Source organism: Necator americanus, chromosome X (assembly GCF_031761385.1).
Source record: "Necator americanus strain Aroian chromosome X, whole genome shotgun sequence".
Lineage (NCBI taxonomy): Eukaryota > Metazoa > Nematoda > Chromadorea > Rhabditida > Ancylostomatidae > Necator > Necator americanus.
In genome coordinates, this window is record NC_087376.1 from 7,346,811 (window position 1) to 7,368,027 (window position 21,217).

The 21,217-nt window shown below is 41.4% G+C and overlaps 4 protein-coding genes across 4 annotated transcripts; 3 read left to right on the plus strand and 1 right to left on the minus strand.

The window, feature by feature from the left end:
- Nucleotides 1–554: 554 nt before the first annotated feature.
- RB195_021726 (uncharacterized protein) lies at nucleotides 555–8,893 on the minus strand (the record flags this gene model as incomplete). The annotated part of the gene is made up of 12 exons (XM_013437372.2): nucleotides 555–656; nucleotides 751–838; nucleotides 1,582–1,747; nucleotides 2,332–2,447; nucleotides 3,971–4,145; nucleotides 7,588–7,689; nucleotides 7,755–7,937; nucleotides 8,007–8,149; nucleotides 8,212–8,397; nucleotides 8,475–8,641; nucleotides 8,703–8,806; nucleotides 8,875–8,893. The coding sequence occupies 12 exons, from the start codon at nucleotides 8,891–8,893 to the stop codon at nucleotides 555–557; spliced, it is 1,551 nt and encodes a 516-aa protein (XP_013292826.2).
- Nucleotides 8,894–14,026: 5,133 nt separating this feature from the next.
- RB195_021727 (uncharacterized protein) lies at nucleotides 14,027–15,328 on the plus strand (the record flags this gene model as incomplete). The annotated part of the gene is made up of 1 exon (XM_064208608.1): nucleotides 14,027–15,328. One exon carries the CDS (start codon nucleotides 14,027–14,029, stop codon nucleotides 15,326–15,328), a length of 1,302 nt encoding a protein of 433 aa, XP_064064489.1.
- A 59-nt stretch (nucleotides 15,329–15,387) lies between these two features.
- RB195_021728 (uncharacterized protein) lies at nucleotides 15,388–16,596 on the plus strand (the record flags this gene model as incomplete). The annotated part of the gene is made up of 1 exon (XM_064208609.1): nucleotides 15,388–16,596. One exon carries the CDS (start codon nucleotides 15,388–15,390, stop codon nucleotides 16,594–16,596), a length of 1,209 nt encoding a protein of 402 aa, XP_064064490.1.
- Nucleotides 16,597–16,607: 11 nt separating this feature from the next.
- Nucleotides 16,608–21,215, plus strand: RB195_021729 (uncharacterized protein; the record flags this gene model as incomplete). The annotated part of the gene is made up of 4 exons (XM_064208610.1): nucleotides 16,608–16,740; nucleotides 16,859–17,008; nucleotides 21,033–21,104; nucleotides 21,205–21,215. 4 exons carry the CDS (start codon nucleotides 16,608–16,610, stop codon nucleotides 21,213–21,215), a joined length of 366 nt encoding a protein of 121 aa, XP_064064491.1.
- Nucleotides 21,216–21,217: the final 2 nt, after the last annotated feature.

Here is a 21,217-nt window from a genome sequence, read left to right on the forward strand (position 1 = left end):
TTTTGTCATCATAGCTTTTTGTGGAGCTTAAACGCAGCTGTTAGGGATGGGGAGAATTTTTGATGTTCGTTTCTCCTCACTAGTGAATAAATTTCAAAACGTAAGTTGGAAGGATCAAAATACGCATAAATTCTTCCATAAATGTGGAATAAATAAATGACATTAAATTAAATAAAAACAAATGCTATGCTTCAGAAGCACCAGAAGGACCTGTCTATCCAACAACACGGATTTTTACACCCGAGTACGAGTTGCGAAATCAGAGCGTGTAGAAGAGATCTTATCCATCCTACCGGTGTAAAGAATAGATTTGTTGGGGAAATCGATAATACTGGGTAATTGATTCCCCCGATGAAAATTGATGGAGTATCCCAGAATCAACTAAAATGTTTATAATGTCATGAAGAACTTGCAACCACAAAACATTACAATCATGCTTAAACGACACAGAATCTAGGACATACTTAGCCACGATAATTTTGTTTTCAAGAAAAAAGAAAAGTGAAATTGTTCTATGATATAATCTACGTAAAACTAGTAAAGCAACAAGTCATTCAGTAATCGTATTGGTATCCTTCCATTCGCGTGACGTCATGTCCCAAGATTTTTCCGTCATGCTCTGTTCCATAGTTCGTCACTTGTGTATCGTTTCGATCCTGAATGCAAAACGTCATAATTTTTGTGCACAAAGGATTTCTTCTTTGAGGATTGGATCCGGGATTAGCAGATGTTTGCCATCAGCTAACCTACCTCTTCTCGGTTAATGGGAGGCGGATTGCGAAGGAGGAACATAAGAGGAGCGTAAGCGAAGTTAATTATTGCGATCAAGTACATCATCCTTAAAATATAAATATATTAGCTGGGTTAGGATTACTGAACAGAAGTGCTCAGAAGTTTTGTTAGAGAAATCATGAGAATCTCGGATGTTAAACGTTGTGAGTTAAGGAGTGTATTGAGTCTCTGTGATGTTTATTCAAATGCCATTCATTGCATCATCCAGTAGTAAAATGTCGAGCCCTACACGTGGTTCGCCTTGAATATATGTGAAGTAAGAACAGTTCACTTAAAAATTACTATCTCTGACTCCGACTATAGTCGGGTCAAAACGACATGAAGCGCGGACGGTTGCGTACGCGGCTGCACTCGAAGCGGCGCCGTGGAGCGTAGCAGTTGGGACCGTGCAAGGATCCTCGCTACCGTCACTCATCTCTGCAGTTCGCCACGGTCCCACCTCGGTTCCACCGCACCCCTTCGAGCACAGGCGTTCGTGCTTCGTGTGGCTTTGACCCGATTATATGTACTATAAGTCAAAACTTATTGATCGAACTCTACTCTAATCCAGGGCAATTGGAACTCAAGCACAAGGTGGGACCCTGTTGGGTTTGGAAAATAACATTCCGCGAATTTGTAACGAATTTTCTTAATTCTCCTGCTCCAACTACCATCACAAAGCATCGCAGCAGAAAATTTTGACGACGTTCAATGGAAGTAGCAACTTGTTGATCTAAGATATAAAACTGGACCAAATGTCAACTGCGTTATCGTACTACGTTGGATATTAATTCTGACGCAAAAACTCACGTGGGGAATCCTACCGACTTGACGAGAGGACCCGAAAAGAAGGGGCCAAGTGCGAATGCGAAACAGAATGCAGCATCAGCAATCGCATAGATGGAGCCATAAACTCCGACATGGCGCAGATCCACAAGATATCCCATAAGAGGGAACATTGACGCGTCAATCATTCCTAAATTCTGAGATGTTTCACTGATCAAGCCTATTTTTACTCCTACCTGGACACCTTCTTTTCAATCAGAAGAGAACTCAAGAACTCATTTTTTACTCTATAAAATTATGACAAGACGTAACCAGATATCTATAAGAGCGAAAAGAGATCCTCTCATTGCTGTCTGAGCAATGAGGAAAAGAAACTAAATTTTTAGAAATTCATTTGTGATTTATTTATTTCATGAAAGGTACCTTTATTTTGAACCATTATTATTTCGAAGTTTGATATTCGGCCCCGAATGTTCAATCGGCTGCCCGTGATACACATCCATTCGAAGAGACGGAGTGAGAAGAAGGAAAGAAAGAATGAATGGAAAAAATGAGAAAGGGGGGAAGAGAGGGGTGTACGTGATCCAAGCAGAAAAAAGACCATGCATAGCGGCACGCGTGTCACGCTCGCTCGGCTGAACCTATTCGGCACTGACCATGAAAGTGGGACCGAACAGATTACTAGTGTGAGAAAAACTAAGGTTTCCTTACATATTTGGAGTTACTATTCAACGAATACAAGTGTATACAACAATACAGTAAATATGCACTTACCAATACTGAATCCCATGAAAAGATTTGGAAAAATAAGTCCAGTTACCGAAGTTGCAGATGGTATCGATAACAAGCAGAATCCAATTACAACGAGGCCAATAAATGCGGAGAGCCATCTAAACATTGTGTTACAGTAATCAGTGTTTAAAAGCATCACCCCACGAATGCCTGCCCCTGCGTGCAGTGGGCAGGCATTCATGGGTTGATGTGCACGTGCAGGCGCATGCACAAGGCTAGCGCGCTAAAATCGAACTCGTTGTAGAAAATAGCGCCCCGGAACGCTCGAAACCGCATCTACCGGGCCGTTTTTTGCGGCAATCAGGAAGAAATTTACGGAATCACCCTCCTCTCCATAGTCCCCATCCCGTAAGTAATTTTGAATTCTACTTTTTCTGTGAAATTAATTCCTATTCAACAGTTTACACTCAAATTAAAGATCTAGATATAGATAGATATGAATCTAGAAATAGCACTAAAAAGCTATCATCTGCCACCTACTGTCCAGCCAACATTATTTTAAATAATCCACCACTAATAAACTTCCCTAGAAGTAATATCTATTACAGTTTTTCTTTCAATCGGAAACGACTTTAGTTTTATAAATGACAAATCTTAAAATTTATTCTTGAAATCCACCGGTCCTCGGGATTTTACCAATCTCAAGGCTACAGTTTTATTTTCCCCTTATCTCGTTTATTAGCCGATTTCCTCTATTGATAGTCACTACACACTTTCTCGTACCACGTCATCTACTATCATTAAAACATGGAATTTATGAAGAATACTCCTTATTCCGGGTATTTATTTCTTTCTGTTCTACATTTCGATGAAGTTAGTTCTGCTGCATTCTGCTGAAAAAAGTCCTGATATTTTTCCTTTTTTTTTGACATGGTCGGTCGCAGTGATAGAATATTCTGCCGCCAATGTGCGATGAATGGTTCGAAACCATCCTAGACCAACCACACCTTAAATCCCTCCGGAGTCAACAAATTGGTATCAAAATTAACTGGGAAAATAAAAACATTAACTTGGTACATTGACTGGTCTCCATAAGTCACTGTATGGACCGTATACGCATCCACAAAACTTAGACGATTCTGAATGGAAGTCGAATATGTTGGCGCATCTAAAGGTATTGTTCAGCGCATAGCACTTTATCTCCGATTATCGCTTATTTTTTTTTAACCTATCATAGATCCTACTACATGATTACAAGTGATAAAATCCAGGCATCCTTTCTTCAGTGACAATGCTGTGTTTAATTGTGTTGTGTCAGGCTTACAGTTCCATGGAAGCCCGCATCACTGCTGGCCAGTACGTCAGGAGGTGAGAGATCAGGAGGGGGTTGACATAAAGCGATCGCAAATAACAGTCGCACCGAGAGGTGTACGTGCTGAATCAGAAAAACCACTCAACATTATCTTTTAATTTTCAGGATATATACGAAAAATTTACTGGTTTTTTCTGGTCAACGTTTCGCAAATTAGATGACATTTTTTCCCTGTTCCTTGTTTTTTTTTTGTTTTTTGTAGGAGGAGAAGGTGAATTTATGAACTCTTCTAACATTTGCTTCCTATTATTTCTACATCATTTTCGTTCTTTTATTACTATTTTTTCTTTTCGAATTGAACATGTTTACCTTCCCATCTTATGAGCAAGTGGTCCGAAGATGTTCGTTCCTATAAGATATGATATAGAGGCCGGAAGAAATGCTGCTCCTCTCTCAAGCGATCCAGCCTGCCATGTTTCCATCATCCAAAGCGGCAACGATGGTTCCAGCATAGCAATACCAAGGTTACCAATAGTAATTGCTCCTGAATAATAGCAGAAAAAATAAGTTTTTTGTGGTTTTCTTTAAAAAAATATAAGAGAAGATATAATTGCCCATTGTTGCTTGCAAGACCACACTGTTTATAATTATTTACACGTTTGTGGATTTCTGAGTAAATTTTGAGAAAAGAATGTAGAACTCAGATGTTGTGTGATGTACTTCTTAGAAAAGAAAATGATTTTTTTTGAAAGTTTTAAATAGAACTGTATTACTTCTGTATTAATATTCATAAAAGTGATCTCCAACTAGGAAGCAGATCTCATCCTGATAACTTGTTTGCGCTTTGGACGCATCGTGATTCGTCCAGCCCTGCTATATTCAAGTGGTACACATACAGCCATTCTAAGTAGCTTTTTTTTTAGATTATACACTTTTTCCTCGGTCATGCTTTTATACAAAGTTAGTTGAAAAGGTGCACGATCGATCGGAGGTTCGAATCCGTCTTAGCGCTCACCAAGCCTTTCATCCCTCCGGGATCGATAAATTGGTACCAGACTTGTCTGGGAGGATAAAAACACTGACTTGACACATCGGCTGGTCCCCGCAAGTCATTGTATAGACCAGTTACACGTTCGTAAACCGCAAACGATTCTGAATTGAAGTGAACGTGGGGACGCATCCCAAGCGGATTGATTAACGTCAGAAACGTTATCCTTATGTCGGCTAATCAAATCTTAGTAAATGCTGAGCAGACAAACGTTTTTTGCCACATTATTTGAATTTTCTAGGAAAGGAAGAGTTTGAAATTTGTGGGATAGCTTCACTTGAATGTGACAATTAATATAATGATATTTCTGTAGGAAATGGTCTATTTTCAATCAACAGACAGTTATTCAAATGTATCCATAGTCGAACGAAGCTGTGTTCTTTCTCTGGATAAACCAAAGATCGAGTGTTTTGGAGGTTTAAAGGCAGTACACCACGAATTTGACGTAATGAGGGCAACCACTGGACAAGCTAGAGGTGGAGTCTCGGGATCAGGGGTGGTTCCGCTCATCTCTCCCTAAAAAAAAACGTTGTAAAAAAAACGGCGTGAAAGTCTCCGTGTTTCACGACCATCCTTGCGCACGCGCCACATCCAGCTGCGCAGCGGTCGAAAGCCGGTGAGCTCCCCTCGACTGCGTACTCAAGCGAAACCTATGAACACGTTACTGAGGGGACCAGAATGTATACACAGAGAAGCGTTTAACGTTCCTCATAGGAACTAAAGCGGTTCCCACGCCGTCTTTTAGGACGGTTAGGGAGGGATGAGCTGAAGAACCGCCGATCTACAATTCCATGTCTAGCTTTACCCGCGGATTCCCTCACCACCTCAAACTCCTGTTATGCTGCCTTTAAGGTACACAAATGTGCTATCATTTGCAAACTGTCGAGAATTTGAATGCCTTAAGATTTTACACAACGTAATACTGAATTATGTTTCAGAGTTTCCAAACATCGGAAAATTCCAATTAAACATTTGTTCCCAAGAAAGAGAAAGAAGAAAGAGCTTTCTTGACAATCTGGATTGATTACAGTTGGAAGAATGCTAGAGTGCAGTTCCGCATATAATCTTCCTTAGAAATGCTACATTTGTGCTATACATTTTCAAAGAAGCGAGATTAGAAATGGCAATGAAGAGTGAATATTTGTAAAACACCATTTTTGTGCTAATCAAACAGGCCAACGATACCAGCTCATTTGTGAAAAAAAAATCCGCCGATACCTAGCAGATCAGAGTTTTTTTTTCTTTTTTCTTGAGAAGCTCCTCATAAAACGCAAAATGTAGTATCTTGATGATGTTTCGTTCATTTTTTTTCACGTTTACCGTCCTTGTTTAGGAATGAGTTGAATGATATTGAACTTGTGGATAACTTTTGTGAACGTATCAATATTAGATTAACCCTACAGCAGCTACTCGAAGGTGTTTACTGGAGGCGAAGGTGCGCGTTCGCGGTACACCACACTCTCTGCTAGAAACGCGTTCTCGCTTCTCTCGCTCCTGCCCCAATCGATGGCGCAGCGCGCGCAACAAATTGAACAGGCTTGACACCGAATGTAAATAAAAATGTATAGCAGCGGCATACGGAAAAACCTTCAAAAGACGAATTTTCTTTCAAACGCAGCATAGTCATTTAACTTGGCAACTAAACGTTTTTAATTTAGTTTGGTTCGAAAGAGGAAGTTTTCTGGATAAGGATCAGAGAGATCCTGAGAGATCTTCGTTAAAACAATAAACAAAAATCCTTGTAATCCTGTTAATCAAGTTGAAAAAACGTCGAGATGAACTGTTCCCTAAGAAGAAGGATATTACGGAAATGACAGCTTAAAAACATTAAAATTGTTCTTGAATATCCATATAATAAATGTATAAAATTACTCCATGGGTTGTTTTGTACAATTTGGAAATTCGTCCGCAAAAGCGTTGCATGTCGAATTTCTCGAAAAGCTATTTATAGAGATAGGCTTTGCTGTAATTTTAAAGTAATTCCCTCCTTTTTTGCAATTTTGTCACTGTAGTCCTGCATTATTGTAGCACTACAGTAATAAAATGAACTCACATCACAAAGAAAAACTCTTACTGAAAAAAGTGTTCCAGAATTCTCGAAAAAAAAATCAGTTTTTTTTCTCTCTCGACTTCCTCGTACGCAAGTTTTCCCGCGCTTGTTTCTACTAGTGGGAAATTTAGAAAATTCTACGATGTTTTATGGTACTCAAAAGGTTAACTGGGGTTTGCAGCCATTCGTATCAGCAGACCTCATCCACCCTTCTATACTTTATTTTTATTCCGTATAATATACAGGGACAGTAAAAATGCTTAGAAAATTGACGGATCATATGAACTGAACTTGTTCCAACACAGAAAGAAGAAGATAGATGCGAAAGTTGTGGTATAATTTAATTTTGACAATTTTCGGAATTAGAGCATAGATTCAGGGGCGAGGATTTTCTGCTTATGACGTCACATACCATGATTACAAACGAGAAGTTCGCATAGGAGGAATCCCCCTTTAATCTTCAAAAGCTTATTTGTTATTATATTCGATTTTTGGAGCGAATCTCGCGTAGTCAATCTAGGCATGTCAATTCAAGCGTCGCCTGCATTTGACAGACGTACCGACTGCTCATGCAAAAAAAGTTACCTATATGCTCTATTTATGAAATCACTGAACCGTTCCAGGAATTCATCTGTCAAACGCAGACAAATAAGAAATAAATTTTTTTAGACACTTTTAAATAGCATTATACCATAGATATTTTCTTAGTCGGATATCTTTCTTCTCTTTTTCGGACATAATTACCAGTATGCTCCGGAAACTTGTAGGTAGCATAACTATCATCGATTACTAAGGAAACAAATGTGTTATGCAGCCGGCATTGCGCCCATGGATTACATAATATCGGACAAATACTACACCGATTTATTAGGTACTGAAAAGTCAAACCTGCCGCTACAATTATATAAGGATCCTTTGCCAATTGTTTGATTGTCGAACCTTCCGGTTCACCACGATCTACTTTCGGTTGAAGTACCAAGAATTGCAGAGCTGTAAATAAACAGCTCTCGAGAAAAAGCTGCGAACAAAACGGAAATATAAATATTTTTGCTTACAGCCATCAAATAAGGCAAGCAATGCAAGCAAAATAAATGGAAGTTCTTTTCCTGCCCACTGATAAAGAACACCACCATACGGTGGACCAACAAGTACTCCTAAAGCAAGGCCACCCAGGGCGATTCCCATTGCACTTCCTCTTTCAGCATCATCCGGATATGCTTGTGCAAGCATTCCCATGCCTAAATAGTTACTTGCAATAAATGACGCTAGGATATTTTCCACTTTTACGATAGATCATTAATTCCTACCAGATGTACTAGTGCAAGCCGATCCAATTCCTTGCATTGCTCTTGCGAACCATAAGGTCCCATATGATGAACCAAATGCGAACATTATTGTTGACAGAAACATTATCACGAATCCGGCGAACATTGGCAGCGTGTATCCAATTCTGAAATAATTTAGATCCCATCTTTCCAATAGATCATAGATCTATTCCCATTAAATGCATACTTGTTTGTGAGTGGTCCTATCCATGGATTTGCTATCAGTTGTACTAAAGCTTTTGAACCAAACATAATTCCAACTAAAACGTTCTCCTTAGCCAGAATTTCATGACGTTCACTCTGTTGAAATGAAGGGGCAACGTTCGATTCTGGTGTAGGTCGCATACGTGGCCTCGGAAGTGCGTCTTCTGCGCTGGAAAGAAAAATCAAAAAAAAAGATAGAATTTTTGAATATGTTTGCGGGCACATATAATGAATGTACAGATTTACCTTTTGCTATATGTTTGCCCCATTGGTGGTTGTTTACTTTTTAGTTTTGGTTTTTTGCGACTTTTTTCGGGTTTCTTGTACGGTGCCAAAGGGTTTTCATCCCAAGGAATATCATCAGCTGAACCGCCAGGCATTGGCATATCCCACGCGTCATCATCCCAGACAATCTCAAATATTATTCAGGATCACAAAAATCTGGAAATGGAAGGATAAGGACGCAAAACTTACCTGTCTTTTCTCTATTTCATGTTGATCTATTGGTTTATTGTAAAGTAATAAGTCGGTTGTGTTTGGATGTGAGATTCGTAGGAGATACTCGGGAATAATAGGCACTAAATAGGAAAGATGAGTAAAAAATAAAATAAAATAATGATGAAGATAAATAGTGGATTTAACTCACCAACAGTAGTAAGTAACATGTTATCAAGAAATAATGCTATGTAAACAATAAGAAGTAGAACTTTTCGGTTATTTCTATAGTGTGAAATAGTTTCGTAAAGGGTCATGATCTATAAAAGAGAAAAATTATAGTCGTCACAGGTATATGAAGTGATAAGAACGTATTTCTGAAAAAAAAACAGTATTAATGTTTTAAAGAATTTCAGATATTCCACCAATCCTAGACATTCTGGAATGTGATTGCCAATGAAGTGTGTGAGATGTGGATAATAGGTAGATATGTATGCCGGCTTTGTGAGCGGGCCAATGCGATTTTTGGGATGTTGTGGGCGGAGCGTTACTCATAGCCTGAAAGGCTCGATGATAATAGGAGAGGGACTAGTAAAGTTTAGTTACAGATTTTGTGGAGATTTTTTCATCTCACACCGACAAGAGAACTGGACACAAAGATGATTTATATGCACTGATGTTCAGACATTACGAGAAATCTCATAAATTTCTCCTCTAACTCGGAGATAGACAGAGCGGTGAGACCTCAGTTCTCTGCGACTAAGATCGGTTTGTACCGTTTGTTTAGTTTTGTTGCATTGCATGGATATCAGTTTCCCACAATGGTGATTAGTCGGTGAGACATACGATGGGAAATCTGATATCTGTCACCATCGCTACGTTAAGATATCGAAAAATTGACCAGATTGCAAAAATCCGCGTAATTCTGGGGTTCTCCTACGGGCCTACGGGGTTTTCGACGTTGAGGGGGCATGAGTGTCAGTGAAGAGGTTCGTCGCTAAGATGACTTCGCACGCACTTCCACCATCGAATTGACGAAAGTGGTTTAGAAGTTCACTAATCCATTCGTTTTCAAAAGTTTTTATGAATTTCTGGCCACCTCCGCCACAAGACGAGAATGACTTTAACGCCTGTTTTGACTTGAAAACTACTTCAAAATTACTCCCATTGAAACCGAAAAATTCTTTTCATGGATTTTTGAGTTTTTCTTCATCTTCATGATCGTGAACCACGTCCCTACTGAAAACACATTATGAGTGCAGCTACTCGGTAGAATAAATTTCTTCAAAATATGGAGCGAATCGGACATGTAATTTCTATGAATTTTGCTTCAACGGAAAAAAAATTCGCTTTCTGCAACTGAAACGTCAACGAACAACAATGCATGGGGTATATTTTCAAATACAAAGCATTTATCAGTGAAAAATAAAATGCCCGTCTGAACTTCACCAATCGTTAAACAAAAACCATCGCTGTCCGCATCTCAGATTGAAGAACTACAGTCCTGGTGCACAAAAATATTATATATCATATTGTTACATACAACATTTAAGAAAAACTTCAAATAGAAACACACTTTTGTGCAGATTTGTTTGTCATCGTTCCTAAAAATATCCGTACTAAGCAGTTATTGCTACCATCAATTTGTTTAAAATAACCGGAACACGCGATTTTTCTTTTCTTCTTGATGTTATACTCGATTTGGATTATAATTGCTAAGGTGGAGTAGACCCGGATGGAAGATTCATTGAGGTGGAAAATCAGTGGTGTTGGTGGTGTTGGTCGAGTGGATGGGATGGTGATGAACGCATATGGTAGGAAATGAGTTCATGTTGGAAGATGCATAGCGAACGCATTAACGAATATATTATTCTAAGCAGATTATTTGTCTACAACGGAACCATTTTTCCTACATTTTAGGCGAGACAAATATAACCCGATGTTGTCGTTCAATTTCTGAAAACCACGCACTTTTTCTATATAACTGCAACATTGTGCTACGTAAGCTATTTTGAACTGTGAATTTTTTCAACTATTCTTCTTCTAATATTTAGAGACGCTCAGTATTTTTTTATATTATCAAAAAAATGAAATACTGACTTTAATTTATAACATTTAGTTGTGTATTTCACAGTTTTTGTTTGCCACAGCAAAAAAAATTACCAGATATCATTTCGTACCAATGAGGATAGCCTAAACAATAACCTAAACAAAATAAATAAGAAAATGTTGTGTTACACGTTTTTCTGAAGTGACGATAAAACCAATTCTTATTCATAAGTGCTTATTTGAGTGTCAGGCTCAATTCCCTGCAAACGCTACATCTCTGAACATTTTCTCACATTAGTTGTGATTTTTAGCCTCTGCAACTAAGAGAGTTTCACTCAAAACCTTCATTCCACACAAATACTCAGAAGTTATAAGGCATTTACTTTGAAATAGTATCTATCAATCATGAATGCCTTTTATTGCGTGAATATAGTAAAAATTATCAAATTGGTGTGCTTAACCATTATTTGTAGATCAACGAATTTGGAAGGGAAAATGAACATGAGGGATATCTAACGGAAAGCAAAGCACACTTATCACCTGCACGTGTAAAAGTTAGATCTACTGACTTCTCCAAATACAGTAAACTAGAACTTTTGAAATATGTGGTGTATTTGCAGAATTGAAGACTGAAACGAGCAGCTGTTAATGCTAAGTACCTCGAAATGGAAACCACTATACTGCAGGCATTATCCAACTGGTGATTTTTCTACTGAAAATTGATGTTTTTCGCGTTAACCAATATATGAATCTACCTCCCTAGAAGATTTGGATGGATAGCTGTGTTAATGTTCGAAATTTTCTGGAAGTACTCCCTGTCCTCCACTCAAAAAAAAAACTTTACACTTTTAATTCTTTCCGAAAATAATTTAGAGTTGAACCTCAAACTAGAAATGTTAGAATATTTCAAATTAAAACCTCTTTGAGCGAATTTCTTCACCTTATTTTCACTCGAAACACTCTGCACCTCTTCTTTCCGTAATACTTTGAAATTTTTTGAGTAATCTTCGTAGTTTTAAAGACTGAATACTAGCTTAAAGGAATTTCAATTATATGTGCTTCATGTAATTCTGTGAAGTTTGCAATGACATCACATTTTATAATCGGTTTTTTATAATAATTTTATTTTTGAAAAAAAAAACGCTGAAAAGTAGGAAATGCTATAAAAACGTATTTTTAACGCTTGATCCGAATCATGTGCGAGAATACCAGACTGGTACATAAAATCACGTTTGGATCAATGAATGAGGATCACTTTCAAAAAGAATTTGAACAAGAATAGACACTTTCTATTCCTCGTATTAAAAATTCTAGAATTGTTTTTAATTTCTTGCTCATCAACATTAGCACTCGCGAATGTATCATCAGATCCACTAGAATAGAATTTCGAATGAATTCGATGATCGAAAATATAAAGAAATGTTATCTGAAGGATAGAAAATATTGCAATCCACCTGAAATCTCGTAAGGGACAATCTGGCATTATGTATCAATAACATTTGAAATGATTCGAATGCCAAGCACAAAATCATGTTGACATAATGATCGCGTGGCTCACCAGTGTATCACGCTGTGTAATATGATTTTTTCTACAGTACTGCAAGGTGTAGAGAATTTTCTTATAATTTGTTATCCGTTAAATATGTAAGTATGTACTTATTATATTTTGGTGTGTGTGAATTGGAAAATACACTCGCTATTTTTTATAACTTTAATATATTTGTTACTTTTATTTATTTAAGTCAGATACATTACCTGTTTCCTCAATCATAAAAATGTGACGCAGCCATTAGCATGTTATGCAAGGAAATATCAGTTTTCCGAACAATCGAAGTAAATAATAGCAATAGTAATAACAATATTAGTGAAAATTTGTAGAAAATTTTCGTTTAATTTGTCATCCGTTAAATAAGAAAATGCGTGGTCAAAATAAACTCGATAACTTCTAAACAATCAAAATAAATAATAGTAATAGTAATGACAATATTAATAAAAATTTTTGCTCATCACTATTTAATAGGTAGTACTAACACTGCTGCTCGAGTATATACTCTTATGGTTAGCACACTCTAGTTCACACATAACATCATCGACCTTATGAATAATTCTGGACGTCGAGATATTCGGAAGGAATATCTCAGACATATGAATGCGTATAAAGAGAGAAGAGTAGACTATACTTACTTGTATTTGACACTTGAGAGAAAAACCAAAAATGTTCGAGAAAAAAGCCAGGATGTCAAGATTCCTTCAAGGTAAGTTAACTAGATAATCCTTAGTTTATCTTAAAAGGCGCAACCAAGCCCGGTACCACCGCAACTTACACTTTAGATGCTTGGTGTAATTAGAGTGACCGCTTATATTTTCAGCACTTTTGAAAAATTGACTTTTGAATGCTAGGACACGTCTTTATCCAGGGGATTCAGGTACGAGCTAGGTGGTTCTAAAAGGTTCCTGACCAAAGGTATATGACAGCAGCGAAAGGTATATAGGAACACAGCGCCTGTGCTGTTCCTCGGTTGTAGTGCAGGTGGTCAACGGATCAACGTCATCTCCATGTGATCCTCTTCTACGAGTGAACGTAATGCCGCACGAAACGTCTGGCCGCCGCCGACATCAATGAGGCGTTGGGAGAGGGGGCAGTTTCCACGCAACCGTCAACAACTGATTTCGGCGCTTAAACAAGAGACTTTTATCCTGCCACGCTGCCCATCCAGGAGCTGTTCTCGCGGGAATGCTGTGGCGTGAAATGCTGCCCAACAGCAAGACGGTCGACTCTAGAGACTACATTGGCTCCAAGAATTACCTTCGGCATTCCAAGAAAACTGAGAAGCGAAAACTCCTCCACGACAACGCGCATGTCGCTTCGGTCAGTCTCCGCCAACCTGAGGATCTACGCTGTGAAGCGATCCCCCATCCATCGTATTCATCAGTCCTCGCCCATCAGAGCACAACTTGTTCTGTACCCTTAGGGAGACCCTTCTCTGAAACAAAAACTGTTCAATTCTCTTACTCACCTCAAATACGCCATCATGTTGCTCTCTGAGTCTCAGCCCTCAACTTTTATTTTTCACGGAATTGAAACTCTTCCAAAAAGATGGAACACTGTGATAGACACTTGTGGTGAAAACATCGACGGATGATCATCAAGGTCTGATTGAGAAACTATGAAATTGTAAAGTTTATGTATTTGTGGGGCCGTGTATACGAGTCTGATTGCTACCTGCACGTGGTGGCCCTGCTTTAACTAAACGCAATTCTGCGTTCGAGTGTACGCATTGGGAACGTACGAGCTATATATCCTGCACTGTTATATGGCGAAAGCTTCCCATATATTGCAAAAAGGTGCTGTCGTCCAGCACACCGCCAAAGCCCATAACCTGAAAGGTCAACTGCCTGAAGGGAGCATGGAATCTTTGGCAACAACCATTCGTTTCGTCACGCTGAACTGCCGAACACTATCGAGTGAACTCCAACAAGCCGCTCTATCCAGACTTCTGCGATATCTCAGTGTCCCTTTTGCTGCACTGCAGGAAACACGCATGAGAGATCGGCCCGTCATCGGCATCGAAAATTACACCATATACTGCGGCAATGCTGATAAGAACAAAGTAGGTGGCTGCGCGATAGCTGTGAGGAACGATTACAAGAACCTGGTGGAGGAATTTGGCTCAACGTCGTCTAGATGCGCTTTTCTACGACTGCGGGATCGCAGAGGATGTAAACTCTGGATCGTAAGTGCTCACGCACCTACGGAAACCGCTGAGGACAACAATAAGGACGCCTTCTATGATGAACTCAATGCGTTGATGTCTAAAGTACCAAGCCAGCAGGTGGTCATTGTCGGAATCGACCCAAATGCGAAGATGGGACTCGAACAGCAATCCGATGTGCTAGGAAAATGGTACTATGCAGTGGAGCGCACGTCGGACAACGGTGACCGTCTGGTCGACTTGTGCGAACAGACGGGCCTCATCATCGCTTCTACGTTTAAGAGGAATCGTCGACGCCATCAGCTCACGTGGCAGGGGCCAACCCTTTTAACGCCTGAAGAGCAGCGCAAGCGGAAGATGAGGACTCTTAAACTTCAGCTCGACTTCATTCTGGCGAGGAACATTCCTCAGTCAGATATCCGAAAATCTAGAGCTGTTTGGGACGTCGCGTTCGACTCTGACCACCGTCCAGTTCTTCTCAGAAAGTGCATCCAGGACGCTGCAAGGGAAACGCTCCCGGTTCTATTGCCGCGGAAGAAGTTTGCCTTCGCATCTGCTGAACCAAAATCCACGTGCAATTCTGTGTGTGTCGCGCTCAGCACTGGCGACTTCAACCAGGAAAGGCGCCTTAGAAGGAAGTTACGTCGTCAACTCCAACAAGACCGCGATAACGAGTGGACGTCAAGAGCGATGGAGTTTGAGAAGGCGTGGGAGGACAGGAACCCGCGGAAAGCCTACGCCCTACTAAAACAGTATAGCGGCAAAATCAAAAGATGTTCTCATGTCCTCAGCACTGCTAATGGGGTAGCTGTCGGTGAAGCAACCCTTCCAATTTGGAAGGAACACTTCAAGACCTTGCTGAACAGGCTAGCACCGTCAGCTCCTGAACTCGGACACACGTGAGACGTGCGGTTAACGAGGAGCCACCGACCGAGTCGGAGGTCCTGGTTTGTATTCAGAAAATGAAGAATAGAAAATCTGGTGGAGACGACGGGATTAGCGCAGAAATGCTAACATATCTTCCTCCGTCTGGGATTTGTGAGATGACAAAGATCATCCGTTCAATATGGATAGACGGAAGGATACCTGATTCGTGGAGACACGCTATCATAATTCCCCTCCACAAGAAGTTATCCGTCACGGACCCCAGGAATTATCGAGGGATCTCTTTGCTGCGTGTTATGTACAAAGTATTGGAGCGCATTATCCTGGACCGACTCATTAAACATCGCGAAGAAACAACGCGCGACGAGCAAGCTGGCTTTCGTCCTGGCCGATCTACGATTGACCAGGTGTTCATCGTCAGGAGAGTGATCGAAATCTGGCAGCGGTATTCGGAGCCAATGCAACTAGCGTTTCTGGACATTGAAGCCGCGTTCGACTCTCCTCACCGAGGCCGTCTTCTCAACGCGCTTCGCGCCGATGGAGTACCAGGAGAGTTCGTTCGCTTGCTTGATGACATGAATCAACGAACAACTGCTGCAGTTCGAACACCAGCCGGATGTACAACACCGTTTGAAGTGGTAACTGGAGTAAGACAAGGGGCAGTGGCAGGACCCTTCCTGTTCAATTTCGCCATCGACGACATTATGCGAAGAACAGTAGATCAGTGTCCTGCCGGTATCATTCTAGCACCATCAGGACGCCCCTTTACCGAACTCGAGTACGCCGACGATGTTGTTATATTCGCGGAAAGCAGTACGAAACTTCAACATGTTGTCAACCTTGTATCGAAGCTGGCCGCAGCCTATGGACTACGTCTACGCCCTAATAAGTGCAAGCAGATGTGGATCTTTTCGAGACCACGAACGGGAATCAGGGTGGACGGACAACCGATAGAACTCGTCGATGAGTTCTGTAACCTAGGCTGTACGCTGAAGAACAATGGCAGCTACGAGAGAGATGTTCAGCAAAGATGCGCTAAGACCACTTCTGCATTTAACTCCTTAACGAAATGTCTGTGGTCGACCCCCATCACCAACGAAGTCAAGTTGCGAGTCTACTTATCCGCAATTCGCCCCATCATGATGTACGGATCGGAGACTTGGGCAACACCATCAACGGTTATGGAGAGGCTTGACGGCACGGAACGGAAGCTGCTTAGACTGCTACTTGGCTACTTTTGGCCTAGGGTATACCACAATGAAAGCCTTACGCGGAAGTCGATGTAGTGTACCGGTGGATGACAAGTGGAAGATATCAACATCTTGCACCACCATCGAAAGTGGCTAAAGTAAATCGTCTTCGTTTCTTTGGTCATATATTAAGGAGACCGGCAGATCGCCTTGTTCAACGAGTTCTGAGGAGTTCGTCGGGTTCGAGCTGAAAGAAGCCACCTGGCCGAAAACGGAAGTTCTGGACTGAGGCGGTGAAAGAGAACCTGAGGACACTCGGCGTGGATAGGCAGTTCAGGCGAGACGTAAGGTTTCGCAGAATATGGAATAGCGACGAATGGATTGATTCTGTGCAAGCTCTCGCAGAAGATCGAGAAGGTTCGGCAGAGCTGTGTTCAAGGACGGCACATCTTGGCGAAGATGCGGGTAATCGCGTCAGGCGATGACATCAGCCCGCCGATTAAGTCAAGTAAGTCATAACACCAAGCTAAATAAATCTCCACCTAACGGTATTGTCAATGACCGTCTTGAGCAAATTTCAGCAAAGCATCATCATCAACAAAAAAAGTCCCGTAAAGCGATATCATATCAGTTGTTGTTTCTCGTCGGCTCGCACAAACATTTTTTCAAAGGAAGACGTGGATTTCTGAACTAGTTTATTTTTCATTCAGATAACAAAAGTATAAATCAAAGCTGCAACTATCTGGTCGAGACGTTTTGAACAAAATGCAACATCGGGTAAGGCTGTTTTTCACATTTATCCTCCAGACGCGGCACAAGTGCAAGAAGCCATCTTGATGCATTTGATTTGTTGCGCGGGCTCGCAAGCCGAACAATGAGACTTCGTGCGGCAAAACGTCTGGACACGTATCCTTCGCATAGTATTCCGGACCATGCCGCCTCTTCCCTATCCTTCAATTTACGGCGTAGAGCGCTATGAAACATCGAGAACGCCTTTAGAAGCATCACCCCACGAATCTAGGGTGCGGGTTTCACCGGGTAACGCCTTAACGAGGTCGTAAATTGTGGGAAAGAGAGTGATTCCGTTCATTCCTTCCCCTGCATCAGTGTAGACGGACGACTACGGAACGCTGTTTCTTATGACGTCCTCTATTGCAGTGCGCTACCCCTGCGCCCCGCCCCGCAGCGATTCGTCGAAAACCCATTCGGGCGAATCAGAGGATGGGGGCGGGGCGCAGAGGTTGCGCAATGCAACAGAAGCCGAAGCCGTCGCAAGAAAAAGCGTTCCGGGGAAACAGTTCCGGGGTCGTCCGTTTACACTGATACGAGGAGAGATGAACGGAATCACCCTCTTCCTACAGTCTACGACTCCTTACAGGCATTACCCGGCTGAAACCCGTACCACCCCAGATTCGTGGGGTGATCCGTTTAAAGGCATCACCCCACGAATCTGGAGTAGTACGGATTTCCGGTGGAGTACGGGGTCATATATTATGGGGAGGAGGGTGATTCCGTTCATTTCTTCCTAATTCCCGTAGAAAACGAGCCGGATGATACGGCTTCGAGCGTTCCGGCGCACTATTTTCTACAAGGAGTTCGACCGGAGCGCGCCAGCCCTGTGCGGCGCCGTATCTTCCGGGCCGTTTTTACCGCAATTAGGAGAAAATGGACGGAACCACCCCTCTCCATAATCTACTATTCCGTGTACGAATACTCCACCTGAAATCCGCACCACCTCAGATTCGTGGAGTGATGCCTTTAAGCGATTACGCGCAAGAGGACACCGTTTTCAAAAACTGATGGTGAACGTATCATGTGGCACAGCTATTGGGTAGCTTCTTATCTGAGGTCCGGTATGATTCAGGGTCCCAAGGCGAACATGAGTATTGTGGATCCATAGAAAGCACAGCTGCGCACAGCACGAAGTCTGAAAAATCCCCAGATAGTCTCTCGACACTACGGAAACGATAAATGGCATAAGTACTCAATAGTAGGTTATTGCTTCTGAATCTTTCTACGAATTTGTGACCATTTTTCCGTAAAAACTCCAACAGATGAGACAATTGCCACCAAACATTCAATGTAAGGTCTACAAACTGTCCTTCCCTGATATTTACATAAATCTTCCGGAATGTATTGCCCATGTTCGACTGTCTTTGAATCTCGGCATATTGAAACGTAGTTTTAAATTGAATAGTCCAAAAATGAACAAGAAGGATGAGTGCATTGCTATCACAAACGAGATATCCCCATATCAAGACCTATGCGAGTTTTGATCTGCGGGGCTGGCGGCGAGATCCCTTTATAAAACCCTTGTGACTCATAGTTGTTGTACCTAGTGGTATGTTGCGTTACCAAGTCTAGCTAATGAGGTAAGCACTAGCCAATGTGTTGCTGTTTGAGTTTGCATATCGTCTGGATGCTTTCTGTAAGATCATGAGGTGCTTGAGAGGATAAATCACTAATGGCTTTGATTTTTCCGGGTTCTGACGAAGGCGATAACGCCGAAATGCTAGCTGTTGCTTAAAAAGGGCGATCAATACCAATCTTGGCTACAGCTCAAGAAAATCAATTAAAAATTTCTGAAATGTTTCGTGCAATAACTGCAAAGAGCATGACGAAATCTCAGCGCTCAAGTTCAACCTCAACTGCGAAAAATCTTTGGAAAATTAAGATATTAAGAGAACTACCTTGTACGAAATGGCTATCGTTTCCATGATTTACGTAGCTGAGAATCCTCCTATGAGAGAGGAATCTTGCGGAACTAGGGTCTGCGTCGATGATCATAGCTTACACCTTCTTGTAACCCTGTGTAATTATTGCAGTTTAAAGGCATCATCCCACGAATCTGAGGTGGTGCAGATTTCAGGTGGAGTATTCGTATGCGGGATGGGAGACTACAGAGAGGGGGGTGATTCCGTCCATTTCTTCCTAATTTAAAAACGGCCCGGATGGGGCGAGTGTGGTGTAGCGGTTAGAGGTTCCGCTTCCTGCACGATCGATCGGAAGTTCGAATCCGCCCTAGTGCTCACCAAGCCTTTCATCCCTAAGAGGTCGATAAATTGGTACCAGACTTGTCTGGGAGGATAAAAGCACTGACTTGACACATCGGCTAGCCACCGCAAGTCATTGTTTAGGCCAGATACACGTTCGTAAACCTCAAACGATTCTGAATTGAAGTGAACGTGGGGGCGCATCCCAAGCGGATTGATTAACGCCAGAAACTTTATCCTTTACTTTATCCCGGAAGATGCGGCGCCGCACAAGGCTGGCGCGCTCCAGTCGAACTCCCTGTAGAAAATAGTGCGCCAAAACGCCTGAAGCCGTATCTTCCGAACCGTTTTTTACGGCAATTAGGAAGAAATGGACGGAATCACCCTCCTCTTCATAGTCTCCCATCCCCTATACGAATACCCCACCTGAAATCCGTATCACTTCAGATTCGTGGAGTGATGTCTTTAAAGGCAGGATACTACGAATGTGACGAGGGAATCCCCAGGAGAAGCTAGAGATGGGGTTCTATATTACGGAATCCGTGGTGGTTCCGCTCACCTCTCCCTAATTGCACTTTAAAAAACGGCATGAAAGAGGGTGTTTTTCATGATAATTTCAGTTGCAATGCACCCGCCGCGTCCACAGGCGAGAGGTCGAAGATTGATGAGGTCCATCCACTAGTTCACTCAAATGAAACCAATGAATAGGCTGCTGAGAGGGTTGGGACGTTTCCATAGAGGGACGTTCTAACGTACCCCGGAGGAACTAAGGCAGTTCCCACGTTGTTTTTTTTTACGACGATTGGGTTGCCCGCAGAGTTCGGTACCGCGCGCCCAAACAAGCTGAACTCTGCAGGCAGCTTTAGGGAGAGATGAGCGGAACCATCCGGAATACTTTATCTGTAGCTCATCCCTAGCTTTTCGTGCGATACTCGCACCACCTCTGACTCATGGTACGATGCATTTAACATTTTGTATGCGCTCATTCTGCTAAAAGTTGATTGGACCGAAGAGGTCCGCACCAGAAGAAACATGTTGTTACTTCGACTAACGAGCTATTATATACATGTCGAGTACATTTGTCTTTGTCCTTAGAAAGATAGATATATTGATTGCGGTACCTTCCCCGCCATACACAATTAAAAACATGCGATTTTACGAAATCATTTCTTTGTATTCGAATTGTTTATTTTACATAATTACGGAATTGAAATTAAAAATCGTAAGACTATTATTATTCTTCAACGGAAAATACTGCCGTAGGGTACAAGAGCACCCAATATTATCAAACTCAAATGGTTCTGTCGAGCTTTTCGAAATCATACGGATTCGAAATATTACCATAACATAAAAAACAAGTTGTTGTACCAACTACATGTAGTAGCATGGAAGCACTCGAGATGTAGAAGAACTAACACAATGTCGAAAGTGATCAATATTATTTGGAGCAATTTCACTTTAATCGTAGTGCTATTGTGATAAATCTGCTCCAATTGAATTGAATCGCGTTGCGGCCGAGATGCGCCGAGGTATCTTTAGGACTGGTTGTGTTCAACGGGGCTCCGTTTGCTCAAATTTTTGCTATCCAGCTGTTCTTGCGTAGACCATCTGGTAATAGATATAGGATTTCTTTTCTATACAATTTGTACAGTTCCCTTTTTATTCAACTCTAATTTTGCTCATGTTTAAATCCTTATTGTTCACATTGAAGGGTTTTCATAAAT